Source organism: Panthera leo, chromosome F3 (assembly GCF_018350215.1).
Source record: "Panthera leo isolate Ple1 chromosome F3, P.leo_Ple1_pat1.1, whole genome shotgun sequence".
In the NCBI taxonomy this organism is placed as follows: domain Eukaryota; kingdom Metazoa; phylum Chordata; class Mammalia; order Carnivora; family Felidae; genus Panthera; species Panthera leo.
Genome location: NC_056696.1, coordinates 60,238,356 through 60,255,643, shown reverse-complemented (window position 1 = coordinate 60,255,643; position 17,288 = coordinate 60,238,356). Strand labels below are relative to the sequence as shown.

Sequence of the window (17,288 nt, the reverse complement as noted above, 5' to 3'; positions counted from 1 at the left end):
CTCTCCCCTGGCTCCCCTTCACTTGCAACGCAGGGAAAGGGTGAGACCTTTCAAAGCCGCCAAGCGGGCAAGCTTCCAGCAGCAGCCTGGGAGTGAGCAAGCGGCAGAGCCACCCAGCCGGGCGGCGGGGCATTGGGCCTCTCGTTTCAACTTCTGTTCTGTTCTCCTGTAATGGAAAATTGCTTTGCACAAAGCTAGAGTGTTACAGTTCTTTCCAGCGCCCCTCCCCCCCACCACCCCGCCCCTCGGCAGCCTTCTGATCAGAGGGACAGCGCCCGCAGGAAGGTGGAAGGAGGGTAGTTGCGGTTTCTTACTATGTCCCTTGCTTCAGGCCCTGGGCCTGGGTGGTTACTCTTTTCCTTTGGAATGGGACTGGTATCGGGATCAAAGTGTCCAAATAACTGTCAGTGTCAAGCCCAAGAAGTGATCTGCACAGGGATCCGGTTAACCGAATACCCCCCAGACATACCCCTGAACACCAGGAGGCTGTACCTGAATGATAACGGCATCACTTTTTTGCCAGCGATGACTCTGGGACTCCTCAGTGACCTTGTTTACTTGGACTGTCGGAATAACCTGATTCGCGAGGTGATGGATTATACCTTCATCGGGGTCTTCAGACTCATCTACCTTGATCTCAGCTCCAACAACCTAACCTTGATCTCCCCATACAGTTTCTCCGTGCTCAGCAACCTGGTGCAGCTGAACATTTCCAACAACCCTCACCTGTTATCTCTCAACAAGTACACCTTTGCCAACACCAGCTCTCTGAGGTACCTGGACCTCAGAAATACCGGCTTGCAGACCTTGGACCATGCTGCCTTCCATAGCCTCATAACACTACAGACCCTGTATCTGAGCGGAAACCCATGGAGGTGCAACTGTTCTTTCCTGGACTTCACCATCTACTTAATAGTGTCCCATCTGAACCATCCAGGTGAGGGTTTGATTGGGTGTGGGGACGCGGATGTGATGGAGTAGGAGGAATTAGTTACAGAAAAGGTAGTCGAAAGATGGTCAGGATGGGAGAAAAAGTCTGGGTTAATCTGATTGAAAACATTCTTATGGCTCTGCAAGATCCATCCTGGGGTTGACTGGAGAGGCAGTAGGGTCAGTAGAAAAAGTTCTGGAGGAGGAATCCAAAGAGCTGAGTTCTGGTCCCAAGCTGAGCACTTACTAGTTGGCTGCCCTTGGGAAAGCCAATTTCTCTGAGCCTCAGTTTCCTGATCCATCAAGTGGGGACAATAATATTTCCAAACAGAGCTGTCATGTCAACCTAAGATGGTATGTGTGGAAATGACTGACTTCTGTAACTGCACAGTAGCCAAGTAATACAGGGACACTTTATTCCATTGGTGGACTATTTTAATCTGTTTGATTCAGTGACTGAATTTTTCCAGGATCCGAAAGTAAATTCAGACATGCATAGGCAGTAGAAAATCCAACGGTATAATGTACGGAAGAGAAAGTTCAATAGAGAGAGGAGGAGGGGCACAGGAGCTCCCCAGACAATGAGAGAGGGAGCAGAGAGAAGGGAGAGGAGAAGGCATTTGATGGTTCATCTTCAAGATGCTAACCCAATAAGGAAGGAGAGAATGGCATGAATCCATGAAGAATGGGTCACCAGTACCCACTGTGTCCAGCAGGGAGATTCCAACCTCCCAGGCAGACTCTCAAGTCTTACCTGGTAGATTTCCAATCCAGATGCTGCCACTCTCTCCACTGTCCCCACCCCTCTGCCATGGTCCCTGGGGCCCTCCAGTGTCTCACCCCTCTTCTGTTCAGTAACTTTATTGTCCAGTCCTCATCCTCCAATTATCCCACTCCACCAATACTACCTTCACTCAGGAAGTCAAAACTTCAGTTGAATGTGAGATAATTCCTCACAGAAAGCCAGGAGCCACTGATGTAATCTGGCAAGATTGGACTTTGGATTCAAACCCTATCAAAACCATGTCGTTTCTCCCTTCTCTGAGTGTTTGTTCTTGAAAATATTTCCATGCACCTGCACCTGCTGAAGCTTCCACCATGAAGTCTTGCCCAGGTGGCAATATCCCAGAAAGATCCCTAGCCAAAATGACAGGTTTCAAGGGGATCTGGGGGAGAGGGAGCTGAGTGGTGGCAGCACTCCTGGCCTCCCTTCCAGTGGGAGGGTCTTAACGTGTCTTCTGGGCAATGCCTGGACTCTGGCGAGGCAAGCGAGCCTCCTGGAATGCAGAATTGAGGGAGGCACTAAGAGTGGGTGGCTCCTCACATTTTGTGCCCTAGACACCTGGTCCTGCTGACAGGCACTTCCATCTGAGTTAGAATAAATCGAAAGGAAAGAATTTCATCAGACTATCTTCTTAAGACCACCAATCATAAGAGAATAGAGGAGCAGTTATCTTGGGTGGGTTGCCTGATCTCTCCAAGAGAATGTCTTCTACTTTTCTCAATGACTGGTGCTGTGCTGCTTTCTAGAAAGCTCCCTGAAAGAGGGTCGTGATTGGTCATTCTCGCGCATTAAATGTGGTTTTTAAATGGGATTCTCCTGTCAGTGTTCACATAACCAGCCTGTGAAGAAGCTTCATCTTCTCTTGCCCCCTCCCCATCACACATATATATTTTCCTTGAGCAGAGCCCACCACATAGCCAGGAGAACCTCCTACCCTAGCGGAAAAGGGAGATGTAGCTTGGCCTCGTCCCCAGTCCCTAAACCTACCACTTCACCTGACCCCGAATCTCCCTTCATCAAAATTCTGCTTATAGAGTTATCTCTTGTCGGAATTTTCAAGCTGACTACCTTGGACTCTTTGACTCACTTCATTCTGAGATTAAATAGGATTGTAGACTAGATCTGTTTCACTGCCTGTTCTCAAAAACATCAGAAGTGGGTATCTATCCTGTCAAACTCATAAACTCTTTACGAACAACAGTCTGTCTTTTGTGAGCCCCGCCCTCCCAAGACACTCCCCCCAACAACTACTAATCTGCTCATCTCCCTCTGCTGTTTGGTGGCCTAGAGGAGCCCACCCAGGCCACTTCATGCAGAACTGTGGTCTCGTTGCCCTGGCTAACAATTATTATCTCTTAAAAACACTAATGAGCCCAAGGCCAGACAGAGAACAATTTATCTTTGTAGAGAGATTTGCAGCTGTTAGAGCTTTTCACACATGCTTCTTTACTTTGAGTGTCAAACCAACCCTTAAATTTTGTGCCCTAGGCCTATGGAAGAGGCTAGGATTGGTAATTTTTTTTAAAAAAAAACTTTTTTAATGTTTATTTATTTTTGACAGAGACAGAGACAGAATGTGAGTGGGTTGGGGCAGAGAGAGAGGGAGGAACCTCCGAGATGTCAGCACAGAGCCTGACACGGGGCTTGAACTCACAAGCTGTGAGATCACGACCTGAGCCTAAGTCGGCCACTCAACCTACTGAGCCACCTGGGCACCCCTAGGATTGGTAATTTTAACCCTATCATATGGATAAGAAAATAGACTGGCCCAAAATCACACAGCTACTAAATGGCCCCCCAAAAATGATTTGAACCTCCTGAGTCAGGTCTTTTTTCATGAGACTACTATATCTTAAATCCCCATATTACATAACTATGATCCATATGTTATACGCATCTGGCCACAGCATCTAAATTACAGCTTTATTTCCGATATGACCACACATGAATGCATCCAAGATCATTTCCACTGGATAGTGAGTTGTAGCCATGGTAAACTCATCATATGCCTGTGTTCTTGCAAACCCAAGTTCACCACAACCTACCCAAACTCCCAAAGAAGGAGCCTAACCTTGCTTACCTTTGCATCTCAGTCTGGTTCTCCCTTCCCACACCTACACGTACATACACCCCGTGACAAACACATAAACCCATGTGCAAACACACACACATATACCCACATACATACAAGCACAAAGATGTGCCCACACACACATACCATACATGCAAACATAAATATACACCTACTCACTTACACAATCACCCACATATTACATATATACAACACACATACATATACCAATGTGCAGATACACAGCCACACTTGAGAAGGCACCCACATACACATGAAACCGAGCACACACACACAGTAGAATTCAGAAGATGCTTCTCTTGCCCTTTAGCCAGACCTCGACATAATGGAAGATAACTTATTTCAAGTGACTCTTGTACGATTCATGTCTCAAGTAGAAATATCTTCACTATTGACAAATACTCGTGGCAAATGCTCAAGCTTCCTATTATACCACATTTGCCATCAACAGGTGACCTTGGGCATGTTCTACAATGGAGTGTAGTCATCTCTCCCCACGTACCCACACTGCAGGATATAAGAAGATTCTCTATGAAGTGAGCTGAGTAACTTGGTTATTTGTAGAAAAGAATCCAAACTAAAGATGGGTTTCATTTTAGACCCAGGAAGATACTGAACGTTAGTATTGGGCGATTTTACCTATGGTACAGAATTAAGGTCAGCATGACAGAAGAATGGCAAAATGTAGAACCCTTGAAAAGCAAGAAGTGAAGAAAGGAACTTCCATGCTACCACCACTCAGTCATCCATTCATCCATTTAAATATTTATTGAGTCCTACTAGGTGCCATAAAGTGTTCATGGAGGGAACCAGCCAAGAAGCCTGGAGCTGTGTGTGTAGACTCGTGTGACTGTGGTCATCTGCACCATATATGTCCCATGGTCCAGTCACGTGCAGCAGAACTAACCCCACTGTCCAGACAGGGCAGGACAAAAGAGACTACCATGTGCCTACTGGGCAGAGCAGGCACTTGGGAAAGCCTCAGTTGCAGATGGGGAAGGCCAGACACCATGCAGGCAGGGGAGCTCCTGTTAAAAACAGACATGGATTATAATTCTAGCCTTGCCACTTGCTATTTATAGGATATCAGAGAAGTTACTTAACCTCTCTGAACTTCAACTTCATCTTTCAGACAGGTATAAGAATAGAACCAACTTATGTGGGCTGTGGAGATGAGAACACTTACAAACTGCCATTAGCATTAAGTCTTGCACACAAAAAACATTCAATAAGTGAATGGTTGGCAGGCGTGGGAAAGGTATAGGGTACTTAAGAGAGTACAGACATCAGTTAGGTGACCCCAGGATAAGCAGTGGACTTCAGGAAGGCTCAGCACACATGGAACAAGAGGACAGTGTCCAGGAGACAGGACTATAGGGATGCGTGTGGGGATATAGATAGGATGTGGGGAGGTGGGCAGCGGGTCCCAGGACTCTAATCCCTTGGAAAATGGGATAGCAGGGATCTTAGGGGGAGCTAGGTATTAGACGAGTTATGAACACAGGAGTTCAGACCCCGGGGAACAAAACCAGAAGCCCAAATCAAGGCTTGGTCTCAGCCTGGACCATAAGACTCAGTGCTGGGCCAGTAGTAGCCAAGTGGTTCTTTCTGAGACACCTGAGTCTGGAACTGAACTTCTATCTAAGACAAGCCCCACTTCCAGAAACAGGTGTGGACATGCAGAGATCTTTCAAGAGCTGAGGGCAAGGAGGTCCAACTGTGGGGTAGACATGGCCTTGAAAGCAAGAAGTCACCCACATGGTATGATTTTGTTATTGGAAGAGGACTAAGTGATACCTTGGCTCCCATCCAGTGCCTACCATTGAGTTAAAATTAACCATTAGAGATTTACCCTTTTAGATCCCCAAAAGTACCCCAATCTTGAAGAGGACCCTGCAAAAATATATGAACTTTAGGGCTGAGTAATACTGGTGTCCCCAAGCCTTTATCAGCTCTTAGAGGCAGAAGTGAATTCTTGAGAAATACAATTAGCCAAGATTAGTTCTGCAGCAGTGGGGAACCATGAAGGAAGCCAAGGTCCAGCAAAGAAATGAGGAGATCTTAAAACAAAAAATATGAAGGCAGTAAATATGTCCTTCCCCTATGGCCCATCTTGGCTAAACCCACCCCCACAAAGGAGCTGTAGAGAAGGTTAAATGTTTCATTCATCTATTTCATCATCAATCAAAAGTTTCCCATATTGGCAAGAGGTTCTATTCTATTATCAAAAGGTCTTCATCAAAAGAAGCCCTCTAATGATATACTCACCAGATGCACTAAAGACTATTAAGTCCTCAAAGAGTTCACATACTCACTTTACAAACATGAAAGTCACAGCAGAAATGGAGGTGGGTTGTAATGTGCTGGTTTCCAGGATGCTCTGATCAATGCAGAGGTAAATAGACCCACAGATTCCATTTTCTTTTTGGCCCAGATCAGTAGAGAGGAGGACTAATTCCTGGCTGGAACTGTAATTTTCCAGTCATTAATACCATTTGAAGGTGAGACTGACAATTGAGCTCTTCCCAGGATAGAGCTGCCTACTAGGACAGGGTCGAATGCCTCTGAAGATGCTCTCAAAAACTCATGCAACTCTAAGCTCCCGGACATAAGGAACCTGACCTCCATCCCCTCTTCTCCCAAAGCTTGGTCTGGCACTGTCCAATAAAAGTCCCTGCAGCAGTAGAAATGGTCATATCTGTGTTGTCCAATACAGTAGCCACTAGCCACATGTGGCTATTGAGTTCTTGAAGTTAGGCTATTGCAATGGAGGAACTGAATTTTTAATTTTACGTCATTTTACATCTTGTAAGTAGCCACATGAATGGCCATTGGCCACCATATTGGTCAGAGCAGCCTTTTAATAAAAGATGCCAAAGCTGGAACTTTAGAATCTAGCTTCCTCACAGGTAAGTGACTGTACAGCCCAGCCTGGCATGGAGATCTCCTGACAACCAGATTCAGTGTTTTCCCCCATGCCATGATACCTCCTTACTCTGAGACACATCACAGTCCACTCCACTCTGAAACATTTGCTGTATGTTCAGTATATGTCCAACATTGTATTGTAATGATGGCTTTCATCACAGAGAATGACGCCATAATTCCTGTCTGTAATAAGACAATCTTGGGATATAAGAGAGAGAAGATGCAATTGAAAGCCAGAAAGCCCTGACCTGGTCCCTGTGATGCCACTGTGTGACTTGGGGCAAGTCACTTTCCCTCTGAGACTCACTTGTCTTTGAAATAAAAAGAGAGTAGGATTAGATACTCTCTAAAGCCCCTTCGAATGGGTAGTCGATGGAGCTAACTAGAAAGATAGGGTGCACTTGGATGCAGGAAAGCGGTGATGAGCAGACAGGGTGCCAGATGGGCAATGTGATGGATCAGTGCTGAGGTGGAGCCATTCCTGGAGATGTAGGCTACAGTCACGTAATTAGGACGTGCATGTAAGTAGTAAGCAAGCAGCCTTGAACTCCTGCGCTGTCCCACCTCCTGTCTTAAGCACCGTCTACTTGACTAAAACAATGCCTTAACTTCGACTGTCCTCCCAGGCTTGGTCTGCTCAACCAGTGGTTCTCAAACTCCAGTGAACATAAAAACCTCAGGCCCCACATACAGAGATTCTAGTTTTGCACAGTGCAAATCCTTAGGCCATATTTTGAGAAACCCTATGACAATGGCTTGTGTTCTAGGTCTACAGTGGTTACCGCCACTGGTGAATAAATTGATTTGCACTGAGATGTTAATGGCTAATAATGTTTTGACATGTTTCCCTCAAGGGGCATTTGCAGTGTGACAGAAAACAACCAGAAACAGTGAGAATTCAGAAAGCAACAGACCACCAGGGGTAGAAGTGGGGGTAGTTTGGGGACAGAGTGTCCCTCTGTGTCAGCTCTTAAGTTATAGTCCTTAAGCAGTCTTGGGTGACCCGGTGGTGGGGCCTACAAATCAAAGAGGAGTCTGGGCAAGAGTGCTGTAGAGGAAGGGGCACCAAGCCGCTCAGAGACATCTGCAGGGAACAGATGGGCTGGGTCATGTGCTATTTCAAGTCCACATCATCTCGAGGGCGTTTTGAGCAGAGAACATCTTAGTTTCATTCCAAGGCTACTTCATCTTGTATTCAAGGCTGCTGTAATAGGATAATGGCCCCATTTCAAGCCACCAAGTACAAAGTCATCTACAGCTGTGCCAAGACTTAGATTTCCAGAATGAATTCAGGTCCTCATACTCTTCCACCATTAATGCTAACCCATCTCCTCCATCAGAGAAATTGCTGCAAAGACCAGACGCCCAAAAAGGGAACAGCTGGGCAGCAGACATTTCCAAGGCCATCAACTTCTCCTCCAGCCCATCTCTCCTCCCTTCTCACCCTGCTGAGAGCCAGAGGTGCAGCCTCATGAGGGCAATGAGGGGGCTGGGAGGGGGGCATCTGGGTCAGTGATCCCTAAACCGCCCAAAAAGGCCAAGAAGAGATGGGGTGGCAAGCACGTGTGGTCTAGGAAGGAGGCTGAATGATTCTCACACACTCTTGAATTCGGCTCACTCGAGACCCCTGAAAGGAGATGACCCAAAGTCCCTTCATGCTCAGCAATGCCAGACCTCTGGTCACCCAACACCAGCCAGGCCTCTGGAAGGCAGTAGTGCAAGGCTAGCCAAAGCAGCCAACCTCCGTTTCCTTATCTCTAGAAGAGAAGAGCTCTCCAGCCCGGAGGTAATCTGCAGAATGTGGATGTGGCTAGAAAGAGAAACAGGGATCCAATCATGAAGGGCCTTTAAAGGAACAGGCAGTGCATCCTGAGAAGCCCTAGGAGGCAGGCGAGCCTGGGTGCAGGGCTGGGAGGCTCCTGTAGGCACCCAGGTAAGAGGAAGGTGGTCTATGGCGGCAATGGGGATGAAGAAGTCCAAATAGGTCAGAAGGAACCATTTAGAAGATAGAAGCAATAGGACACAGGACTGAACTTGACCCTCCCAAGGTTCCTTGTATGCCCTTCATGACTTCTGGCACAGTTCTACGTAATTAATAGATTTGTATATTTAACATGTGTCTTCTCTGGCAGTAAGGTCTATGAGAGCAAGGAACATGTCTGAATCTTCAGAAACTAGCTCAAGGCCTGACACAGAAAAGGGCTCAATAAATATTCATTGAGAAAAATCAATGAATAAGCGAGATGTGGAAAATAACAGACAAGAATTGGCTCAGCCCGCTTTGGGGGCTTCCCTGAGACGGACACTCTTAGAGGAGGGGCAGTGAGGAGCCTAGGGCACAACCATATCCCACCGTGAGCATGTTGAGTGGGAGGGCCCCTGTCAACCAGTAGGTCTTTGGATGTTCTGACCTGAAATCCAGAATAGAGAATAGAGTATATATTTGAGAATCATCAGCTCCCTGGTGACCAATGAAACTAAATGAAGGATGAGATGAGCCAGCAAAAAAGTAAGGGGTAATAGAGCAAGGACAGAAACTTTGGGGAATCCCAACAGAGAGAAGGGTGAAGAAGAGGCACCCATGAAGTACCCCGGGTGGGAGAAGCCAGGGAAGAGAAAGGAAATCAGAGAAGGGTATACTCATGGACGCCAAGAGAAGAAGAGTTTCAGAGAGTGGAAGCAGGTCAAGTAAGGGTTGAGAAAGGTCCGTCAGATTTAGCTACCAAGAGGTCCCTGACATCTTGGACCTTCCAGTGGCATCGTGGGTGTGGACACCAGAGCACAGTGGGATACGGAATGAACAGCAAGGAATAAAAAGAGTGCAGAAAAAATGTAAGCTTGGGGTGCCTGGCTGGCTCAGCTGGCGGAGCATGCAACTCTTAATCTCGGGGTCACATGTTCAAGTCCCACGTTGGGCGTAGAGCTTTCTTGAACAAAAAAAAAATTGTAAGCCCTTCTAGGAAGCTTGGCTATGGACTAAAGGAGACAGACAGCCGAGAATGATATAAAGGGGGTATTTCTTTCTTAGGAGCAAAGAGGTCCATGCATGTGTTTTATCTGCTGCTGAGGAGGCAACGCAGGGCAAAGACATGGGGTGGGGGAATAAGCAATGGTGTAAAGCCCCAAGGAGGCAGGAGTGGACGGACTCCAGAGCCAAATGGAGGGTAAGCCTTGAACAGGGAAACTCCCCTCCCCTGGGACCGCAGAGAAGGAAGCGAGGGTAAGCACACATGGGTAAGTGTGAGGATGTGCGGCAAATGGAATCGAGGGGCCCACCCAAGTGTCCCTACTTTTCTTGCAGTGAAATAAAAGACAAAGGACAACTCTGTATCTAGAAAAGTGCACAGGTTCCCGTGATGTGCTCTGTGATGCTTCTGTACCATCAACCCAATTAGGGGATCCCAAAATGGCCCTTTGTTCTTGAGATGATCATGCTCCCGTTGAACAAGCAAAACCAAGGTGGGCTCTGGATTCAAACGACCTGGTTTTTAATCCTGCCTCTGGCACTTACCGGCTGGGCCACAGTCTCCAGGAGAAGCAGGCTCCTCATCTGAAAACTGGAGATCAATTAGTTCCTAGTTCTGGGGTCGTTGTGCTAATTCAATGAAATCGCCCACGGGAAGATTTTAGAAGTGTACACAGCAAGTGCTCAACTAACGTTGGCTATTGTCGCTGCTGTTACAATCCCTGGTGGCGACTGCCAATACCACAGGGGACATGGAGAGGGGGGAAAGCAGTGTGGGTTTACTGAGACAGGTAAGTACTGCTGTGACTTGCCACTCTTCCTGCTGGGGTGCACTGTCCACGGGGAGTCCCACTCAAAAGCCACGGGGGGCCCCAGGGCTTTTGGGGTGGAGGAGGGTGTTTTAAAGCTTTCAAAATGGCAGCATTATGTGAAAAAAGAGAGAAAGAAACCTAATGCTTAGCCTATATACAGGGATTTTCTCTTTTATCAGAACAGTGGTAGATTTGGCCTTCCCCTCAACCCAAATAAAGGAATAGCCAATGCATCCGATTAAAATATAGTTCAGACAAGAATTAAAATCATGTTAACAGAGTCTTGCAATTTTCCATATTTTCTTCCAACAGCTACGATGCTTGGCCAGAGCGTGTGGCCGAGGTGAGGTGCAGGCCTTGTTGACTCTATTTGACATTCACACAGGGGTAAGGAGCCCAGCCTGGCACCTGAGTGCACTCATTCCGCTATTAGTTTCTGGGCACCTATTAGGTGCCAGGTCCTGGGCCAGGCACTGGGCACACAGCTCTGAACAGAAACAGACACACTCGCGTGAAGTTTCCACTCTATCAGGAGGGGAGTAAATAAGCAAATAAATATATGACCTAATGCCAAGTGATGGTAAGTGCTACAGAAGCAAATGCAGGCAGGGAAGGGAGAAAGCGTGCCTGGGATTGAGGACAAGGCAGATACTTTACACTGGGTGGTTACTAGTGAGGTGACATTTGAGCCGAGAATTGAAGGAAGTAAGGAGACAAGCTGTGGACATAAGACGTGGTGGAGGGGGGCTTTCTAGACAGAGGGAAGAGAGCAAATGCAGAGGCCTTGGGGTGGAATGAGCTCAATGTATTAGAAGGTGAGTATGGTAGAGGCAGGTGGAGGAAGGAGACAGAAAAATAGAGGCCAGATCAGGTAGGACCGCTGGGCCAATGACAGGCTTCTGATTTTGTTCTAAGTGTGACAGGATATCAGGGGCGCCTGGGTGGTTCAGTCGGTTGAGCGTCCTACTTCGGCTCAGGTCCTGATCTCACAGCTCGTGAGTTCGAGCCCCGCGTCAGGCTCTGTGCTGACAGCTCGGAGCCTACAGCCTGCTTCAGATTCTGTGCCTCCCTCTCTCTCTGCCCCAACCCACTCGCATTCTGTCTCTGTCTCTCTCAAAAATAAATAAACATAAAAAAAAAATTAAGTGTGACAGGATATCACGAAAGGGTTTCGAACACTAACAGGAATGGCTCATGGTTTGAGATGTGGCTCGTGATGCGAGGGAGGAAGCAAGGAGGGGTCCCAAGTTTCTGCCTGGGTGACTGGTGATCAGTGATGCCCTTCTGCTTCTGAACTTTTCTAAATTGCCTCTCTCCATGAGGATAGCCGTCCGCTACCTGGATTTTTCTGGGCAGATGGGTAGTTATTAAGCAGGCCCAGCTCTAGAGCAAACTAAGAAGAAACTAGAATTTGCCTTTAGCCTCCAAGAACCAACTGGTACCACCCCCCAGCCCGGCCATGCAGCTGGCTCCCCTGTCCCATCAAAACCTTACTCAGAAAGGTGGCCGGTTTCTCCCAGCGTAGGGCGTTAAGTCGTTACCTTCTTTTTCAGAAGACGATACCCTTCAAGCCTTATTCTGTCGGCAGAATGGAAGGTTACATCTCCTGCTGACGGAATCCCATGTACTCACAAGTACACAAGACGGTATTTTGAGGCAAGGGGGTCTTTCTACCCCTAAAACATGCCCATACACAACCCCTTATGCAAAAGACTAGTCCTGTAGCCTAGAGCACCTCTAAAGCACAGGAATAATCGAGTTGAAATTCCTGGACTTGAAGGTCTTTTCTGTAATGTTCCAAGAGTCTATGAATCACTTTTAACCTTTACCAAAGTAGGGACTCTTTATCCAAGGGGGGGGAAATGTATCAGATAAGAACTGTAGGGCCCAAGCCCAAATCCTCCAAATCTTTAAGGTTTCACAATGCCAGGGATGGTTTAGACCAGGAGTCAGCACTGCTTTCTATAAACAGCCAAACAGGAAATGTCTTAGGCTCTGTGGACCTCTGCTGCAACTACTCGATTTTGCCATCTGTTACCTGAAAGCCGTCACAGAAAATACGTAAATGAATGGGCATGGCTGTGTTCCGATAAAAATGTACTTACAAAACTAGGCAGCAGGTTGAATTTGGCCCACGGGTTGGAGTTTGCCGAGCCCGGGCTAGAGAAGACAGCTAGGTGATGAGAAAAAAAGAGCTCTAGGGAACAAAGGTGAAGCCAATGCCCAAAGGACCGCACATGCGAGTCTGAGAAGGGGGCCTGGCTGGCTGGCTGGCTCTGGTGTTGTTGGGCTGCTAGGTGATCCAATCTAGGCTCCCCTCTAGGGAGTCATTTCCTCTGGGCACCCATAGTACAGCAGAATGTAACAGCGGTCCTTTCAAATTCCAGTCGGGAACTGGTCCTAAAGAGTGAGGCCAAAGACAGGAGCGATTAAGGACTGTTGTGTGAGATCAGACCAAGAGCCCACCATTCTCTCCTGTACGCATCCAACAGACATTTATTGAGCAGGTACCAGGGACCCAAAGGTGAACAAAGAGGGCCTCTGCCGTCAGTTCTCTAACGCTAATGAGGGACTAGTGAGAAGCCCCTTTTGATGGCACGCCCACGACACCTGCACCCTCACTTGTCTCCATCTGCACTTGCCCTCACTTCCTTCTCTGCAGTCGCTGAGGACAGAAGCGTGTCGCTTCCCAGTTCAAGGCTTACCCCTCCATTTGGTCCCGGAGACCACCTGTTCCTGACTCCCCCAGGACTTCACGCCCCATGGCTCACTGAATCCTCCCCAAATTCTCGAAAGGGAAGCAGGGATTTGTATTCGTCTAGTGTCGAGTAATCCAAGGTGGCAAGGATTAGCTGACCCACGTATGGTGTTCTTTCTCCCCAGGCTCCCTTTTTTTCTGGCTGAGCATTATGTCAATGACCCTGGCCCCGAGGGGTATTAATAACAAATAGCATTTTGTTCATTCCACAATCCTGCTTTGAGCTCTAGCGTGGGTTAAGCGCGGTTCTAGGTGTTGAGGGAACAACAGTGAACCACACAGACAAAACTCCCATGTCTTCATGGAGCTCATAATCTGGCGGGTGGAGGCAGACGAAGGAGTAGGAGGTAAATCCACTTCCTTGACAAATGCATAATTAGCCGGAGAAAAAAATAAGGCCAACTATACATCTAGTGATGATCGGGCAAGCTAGGGCCTAATAAGGAGAAATGGGGGGAAGCAGGTCTTTTCTCGGGGTTAAGGTGGAAGTCTTAGGACAAAAATGCTAAAGCTGTTAGAAACCGGTGCTGCACCCTGAGGGTGAGAGCAGATACAGTTTAGTAGAGGAGGGAGTCTCCAAATTCCATCCTTCATCGTACGTTGCCACCGCGTGCAGGCTCCACTCAGCCCAGATGGTTCCGGAACACGCACACCAGCACGGGGTCGGGGGTGGGGGCGGGGGGCGCTCCGAGCCTGCACTTGGCTCCTCTGGAGACTCAGGCCTGGGAACCTGCAGCAGAACACAGTGCAGAACTGTGGTCAGAACTGTGGTCCCTGCAGGCCAAGAAAGGAACAGTCTGCCTTACAACCACTGGGTTCAAACCAGTTTTCTGAGACAGAGGCTTCCTGGGCTCCTGCGCCAACAGGTGTGGTTCTGAGCCACAGAAGCTCTTGCTCCTCCAGACACGTGATTCTGGCAGACGGGTTTTCTGCCTGTGAGTAACACGCTATGTGTGGCGATAAACAAGGGGGGAGTTTACGTTTCCTTAGGAACTATTTGCAGGAAGAGTTTAAACATCAATGACGCCTGTAATCGTACCTGGGTGCTCTAACTGGAACAAATGCCCTGCGCCCATGGAGTGGGGCTGACAGAAGGATGACGTGGGGTCTAGTAACCTGTTTCCAATATGAATGAAGGCCCCAGAATTGTGCAGTGCACAGCATATACAACAGTACTTGGTAGCTCTTTGTCAGAGGAAAGGAAATCAAGAAAGCCAGAGAGGGAATAATTGACAAACAATTTATTCATTCTGTAGCACGGGAATGATTAAAACTACCTGGTGGAGTGGTCAGAGTAGAATTTAACTTTGAAAAGCACATTCTATGGTGCCCAGCATATATCAGGCTCTCCAAGATCAGTAGATGGGCCTATAATCTCTAATGTCATTAGGCCAGAATAGAAAAACAATGTATGACTATCAAGCTAGCAAAAAGGACACGAAGTAATAAAATAAAAAGCAACAAGGTAGAGAGAAAGAGATAAAGTATGTGGGACAAATTGAAAACAAATATATCAGTCCAACATTAAATGTTAACGGAATAATTACAATACAAAGTTTGCTAGATTGCATAGAAAACAAAACTCAGTTATATGCTGCTTACAAAGATGTATCTTAAACATAGGAATGTAGATAAAAGTAAATGGATGGAAAAAGATAAACAATGCAAACACTAACCAAAAGAAATTCAATAGAGCCATACTAATGTCAAAGACAGTAGACTTTAAGGCAAGAAGCCCTGCTAGAGATAAGGAGAGATAATGTTCAGTGAGGCAAGGGTAAGTTTACCAGAAAGAGGTAACAGAAGTTTCTACACATCCAATAACATATCTTCAATATATGTAAAGCAAATCATGACAGAACGATATGAAGAAGTAGGTAAATACCCAGCCAAAACCGATGACTTTAACATCCTTCTTGCGGTAACTAATAGACAATGAATAAACTCATAGTAACCAAGAGACAATCGTTTTTATCGATAAAAAGCCAGTAAAGATATAAATGACAAGCCAAAACAGATACAGAAGACCTGTACAAAACACGTCCTAGTTGGTATTCACAGAACGACGTACTCAGCAAAGACAGAATACACATCTTTTGGGGGGCACGTGCAAAATTTACTAAAATTGGCTTTATCGAGCAAATTCTCAATAAATTTCAAAGGACTGAAATCATACAGAGTATGTCTCTGCCCACAGAATTCAAGTAGGATTCAACAATAAAAATACAAACTAGAAAATCCCCCCAAAATAAGTGTTTCTTTCAATAAATGATAATGTCTTCTTAACAAGAACAAGAATGAGAAGATATGGATTATGCCTTCAAGAATTTTGTCTGCCTGGTGGGGGAGAAAAGATACACTCCCCCTCTGGCAAGTACCCCACCACGACCCCCCGGCAAGAGGCAACGCAATAGGCACAGTGAGAACGCTATGGATGGTTCAGGAAGGGGGACAATCACATGTAGTCTGAGCTATGAGGACTAGGGGGCTGTGGGAGCACCCTGAGAGCAGATGCATTCACACCAGACTTTGAAGGATAGGAAGGACTTGATCATGCAAAAATTGCAGGAGGAGGCATTTGATACAGAAAGAGTGGTGGAACAAAGCTCACTACAACAGGGGTAAGATGTAATCAAGGAATTAATAGTTTAATTTGACTGGAGCAAAGGGAGGGGCACTGGAGTGCTAAAGGAGGGCGAGGTAGAAGGGGGCAGATGCTGAGGGCTCTGAACGCCAGGCCAGGTGGTCTGGATGTTATTCCCAGGCCCACGGGGGAGTTAGAGGAGGGTTCGAGCCAGTGTGCCACGACAGAGCTGTGCTTGAGGAAGGGAAGTCTGGCAGTTGTGTGTGACACGGTCCAGAGCTGGGAAATGGGGAAAATGGGGGAAAGTGGATTTAGGGGGACCTGCTGGGAGGTAGGAAGGCTCCCACCTTGGCAGTGACTGGGGAGCGGGGAGGGGGAGAAAATACAGCAGCAGAAAAACCCAGACCTCCCTCCCCGCAGAGCCACCCACATCCCGCACTTAAGAGCAACCTAACAAAGCCTTAAAATCACTGCTAATTGCCCCTTTCAAGGTAACGCTCCAAGATGGGGAAACGGTGTTTCGTGTTTAGTCTCCTCTCTGCCACCCAAGCCCCAATTTGAAAGCTGAATCTTCTTAAAATAGAATGAGATAACCTCCCCTCCCCAGACACACCCGGACCCACAGAATCTCACATTTTCCTTCCTCCAATACATCTTTCTCTGTATAGTCCCATGTCGGGTCTCTGGCAGTTTGGAGAGATGCCCCAAGCCCTCTCTTGATAGAATTCCCGAAGCCTGGCCAGAAGCCCCCGGCTGCCCACCGCCCCCACTCTGGGCCCTCCTGGGCAAATCGCTAAGCCAGGCTGACTGGACAGAGGCCTCCGGGCATGATTGTGGTCCTGCCCCTTGACAGCAGTTGTCATGGATCCCAGGGCCCCAGCCCATTTTCCTCTCCTGAGAGCTCTCCCCCCGGCAGGGCAGGGTCACCCAAAGGGTCTCTTCCTCTCCTTCCCTCTGTAATCTTTGCACATAGCGGAGGTGACAGCCGGTGGCTTCCCTTCCTGTGTCTACAGGCTCCACCAAGAGCCAGTCCTCGACCACATCACAGCTTTCAGGCCATCTTCCTGAAAGTAACAAACAACTCTCACTGCAGGCGTACTGGGGCAGAAGCAAGGCGCAGGGGATGGGTGTTCAGCCCGCGGCGGACTTTGAGGGCGCCCAGGCTGGTCAGCTCTTTCCGGCCAGCCAGGCCCAACAGCCTCCTTGCCACTTGGCTCACTTCTGTAACCCCTTTCTCTAATTCCTCTGCTGCTATAGCTCCAGTCCAAACCCGATTTCCCTAACTTCCTTGGTCACCCAAGGATCGGAATGCCTTCACCCATCCGGGAGCTTCTGCCCTAAAGTTTAGGAGAAGCATCTCTCCACACGAGCAGGCTTGTGTCTCCCACGTCTACAAATGAGCTTAGAGAGCTCGGTCTGTGTTTTCTGTGTCTTG

At 47.7% G+C, this 17,288-nt stretch overlaps 1 protein-coding gene and 1 long non-coding RNA gene across 2 annotated transcripts in view; one reads left to right on the top strand and one right to left on the bottom strand.

The window, feature by feature from the left end:
• The first annotated feature begins 9 nt into the window (after positions 1–9).
• LRRC52 (leucine rich repeat containing 52) overlaps positions 10–17,288 on the top strand; it is a 19,093-nt gene continuing 1,814 nt past the window's right edge. The window contains exon 1 of the mRNA XM_042925190.1: positions 10–937. Coding sequence (XP_042781124.1) covers positions 316–937 — 622 coding nt within the window. The 5' untranslated portion in view covers positions 10–315. The remainder of the gene's footprint in view (positions 938–17,288) is intronic.
• Positions 12,990–17,288, bottom strand: part of LOC122211775 — a 17,729-nt gene continuing 13,430 nt past the window's right edge. The window contains exon 3 of the long non-coding RNA XR_006198827.1: positions 12,990–13,999. This is a non-coding gene — a long non-coding RNA (uncharacterized LOC122211775). The remainder of the gene's footprint in view (positions 14,000–17,288) is intronic.